Source organism: Centruroides sculpturatus, unplaced genomic scaffold (genome assembly GCF_000671375.1).
Source record: "Centruroides sculpturatus isolate CEXI.00-Female unplaced genomic scaffold, Cexi_2.0 scaffold779, whole genome shotgun sequence".
NCBI classification, from domain to species: Eukaryota; Metazoa; Arthropoda; class Arachnida; order Scorpiones; family Buthidae; genus Centruroides; species Centruroides sculpturatus.
In genome coordinates, this window is record NW_019385026.1 from 413,198 (window position 1) to 416,286 (window position 3,089).

At 29.3% G+C, this 3,089-nt stretch overlaps 1 protein-coding gene across 1 annotated transcript; it reads right to left on the reverse strand.

The window, feature by feature from the left end:
- Positions 1 to 411: 411 nt before the first annotated feature.
- Positions 412 to 1,996, reverse strand: LOC111633596. The gene is made up of 5 exons (XM_023378205.1): positions 1,899 to 1,996; positions 1,400 to 1,716; positions 1,193 to 1,315; positions 892 to 1,119; positions 412 to 541 (listed from the first exon to the last, which is right to left on the reverse strand). The coding sequence occupies exons 1-5, from the start codon at positions 1,939 to 1,941 to the stop codon at positions 518 to 520; spliced, it is 735 nt and encodes a 244-aa protein (XP_023233973.1). The 5' UTR covers positions 1,942 to 1,996; the 3' UTR covers positions 412 to 517.
- Between the last annotated feature and the right edge of the window lie 1,093 nt (positions 1,997 to 3,089).

Consider the following 3,089-nt stretch of genomic DNA (forward strand, 5'->3'; position numbering starts at 1 on the left):
CTTAAAAATGAAACTCGGATTCTCTTGTTTTACATTATAATATTTTAATGAGACATTTCTTATTACGCAATTAATATAAGCTCTTGTAAAAATTTCTTCTGATAAGTATATTTTTGTAGAATTCATTAAACCGTTTACAAATTGTTCTTTGTCTGTAAATTTTTCAAAATATTTTGTAAATTTTATATTAAAAAAGCATTTATTAGATCAATCAATCTAAAATCATATTTTAGATATCAAAAAGCATATTTTAAAATTTTGAAACGTAAAGCACAAAATACTGCAAATTAACATTTTGTCAGATTTAAATTGATCTTTTCTTAATTTTCAAGCACATATTTTTTTTTTCATTTTATCTTTGTTTAAATACAATTAAAATGATTAAGATATTTTAAGTATCGTTTGTAACAAATCATTCATTAAAATGTCAATGAGTTTAATATAAATTCAAAATATAGAATTTGTCAGTTTCATTCAAATATTGTGCAACGGAGAAAAATCGTAAATATTTATAAATTTAAATCCATTGTCCCTCTATACCCTACAAAAGAAACACAAATATACGGGTGTTGAAACAATATATTAAATAATTAAAAAATATACAGTCGAAAGTCGATTTAGCTCCACGATGTGTTCAGCTTCGAATCGGACATTAAATTATGTGTGGTTAAATACCATCAAAAAAGAAAAGTAATGAGGATAAACAGGTTTTACTTTCAGTGTTTAAAATTCACGTAACTTGGTGATATTTAAAATAGACGAATTTTGTATTTAATGTTTATAGAATAGATTCTTTCGTGAGAATTCCTTGGCGTTTTATAAGAGTAAAGCTATTCACAACGAGAATATATCGAAGTTAGACTGTATATTTCAATATAAAAAAATGGATACCAAAAATATGTACATCCAGACATCCAATTCGTTAGGGCCTTTTTCTCTCCATTTCGCAAGAAATTGGCGTACCTTATATAAAATATTAATTGACCAGGTATCTAAAATTAGACATTGATACGGATCAAAGTAACTAAATTCGATTTTTAACACGTCGTGAATGTTTATACATTCGAGAATTGCTGCCATAATCATTCCTCTCGATAAGAAATCATAACGTAATATTTCCTTTTTTTTTAAAAAAAAAGAAGCTTAATTAGTTTTTCAAACATGTAAATTCTATACAAAAATGTTAACTTACCACTCCCTCTCCATTAACCAAACGGCTCTCAGATCGGAATCTCTCAAACCATCTTACATATGATTGAAGGCAGTTATACTTGAATCGATTTATAATACCCATTTCATAGTGTAAAATAGGTATCTAAAGAAATTAAATAGCGTTAATCCTGAATAAAAATGTTCTACTTATCTTATAATTTACACGAAATTCTACAGTAAAACTTACTCTAGGTTCATTATCAGTAATTACTGCTCTTTTTATATAAGGAATCATATCCAGCATATGCCATTTGTCGTCGTGTACTCCAAATCTTATCGGTTTCAATCCAGATCTGTATAATCTTTCTAGATCGCAAAATCTGCATCTTTTTGTAGGATCATTTGTAGACAGACACGATCCTTCATGTGTACGACAAATGTAACACCTTCTTTTTCGAATTGCTTTTACGAACAACCTTGTACAACGTCTACAAGCGTGTGCACCATAATAATCCGTCCAAGAGGGGTGGCGACAACCCACGCAAACTGACACGATGTTTCCACCTTTATACAAAAAAAAAATGTTTATATTTTGGTGGCTATTCTCATGACATTTACCTTCGATAACACGTCCTTTATCTCTTAATTAGGTAGTAATGTTAACACATAAACATGTTATTCGATAAGGAGGGTAAAAAATACATAAACCAATTATATAAATATTTGACCAAATTACTAATTATTACCTCTATCGGATCTGAATTCTGTAACCTGCTCCAAAGTGGCCATTTTCAGGAAATTTATCAATTACTACTATAAAAAAATTCAAAGCAGTCGAGTTTGTTTTAATCTCAGTAAAACAACGGTTCATTTGCATAAACTTTCCTTTCATGTTTCAAAAATTCAACCATATTGTCGATAAAACATTTGATAATATAAATTATTCCTTAGTTATTAAATTTATAATTTTATAAGTCGCTCCATAGTGTATTTTGACTTACTATAATGACTTATTGCATCAGGTGAGTGCTTTATTAATAAAATAAGAGGTAATTGTCTGAAATATTAAACATTAGACTTTTATTTTATTTTTGCATAATTTATGAGTAATTGTAATATTACTTTATGTTAGAAGTTTGAAATTTCTCTTAATGAATTAGGACGAATGGAAATATGCATTAGAGCGATTGTTGCTAGATTATTACGACACTGCTTTTTACGTGCCAAAAGATCTCTATATAAACAATCATGATTGTGACCGTGAAGGTATCTACTGCTTATGCCGTTAGTTCATTCAAAATGCCACTCAAGTTGATTGGCTCTTTTACTTTTCATTTTTCCCATTCTTCGTTGTTGTTTTTCATATTTCATTTATTATCGAGAAAATATAAGTAATTTCTCTTTTTACTGGTGTGACACTTTCGACTATACTTGCAGTATTTTATTACAATGCGAGATACGGCCTCCAATTCCTCAGCGACTTTTTTATAAACTAAGCAAGTTAGCTAAAAGAGCACTTAAATGACAGAAAGCAACATACAGTGGAATCCAGGTTAACGAACGTAATCCGTTTCACGAGTCGGTTCAACCGAAGCAATTTTTCCCATAGAAATTAATGCAAATATAATTAATCCGTTCTAGCCGTCGGTATTTTTCTAACTTTATTTGTAAAACGGGTTTTCTTTGTTGAAAATATAAGAAAACGTATTATCTATCATTACAGCAACAAATACGTAAACTTTATTTAATAAAGTAGCACTGCACAGTAGAATAATTTAAATATAAAAACGCTATTCGCACTATTTTTCGGCCTCCCTCAGTCATTCCTACCTATACAATAACTTTGTGCCAGAGCTCCCTAGAATAATAACTTCTGTCTAAGACAAAGGAAAAAATTTCCGCCTCAACTAAAACCTCTAACAACGAGTCGACTAAAT

What these genes read in the sequence shown, in the direction of transcription:
- LOC111633596 (XM_023378205.1), bottom strand. Translation starts at nt 1,941, where the DNA reads ATGGCCACTTTGGAGCAGGTTACAGAATTCAGATCCGATAGAG. An exon ending in TGGTTAATGGAGAGGGAGTG is followed by an intron (nt 1,120 to 1,192) that starts GTAAGTTAACAT and finishes TTAAAAAAAAAG; the next exon opens with GAAATATTACGTTATGATTT. An exon ending in TCTGGATGTACATATTTTTG is followed by an intron (nt 542 to 891) that starts GTATCCATTTTT and finishes TTTCTTTTGTAG; the next exon opens with GGTATAGAGGGACAATGGAT.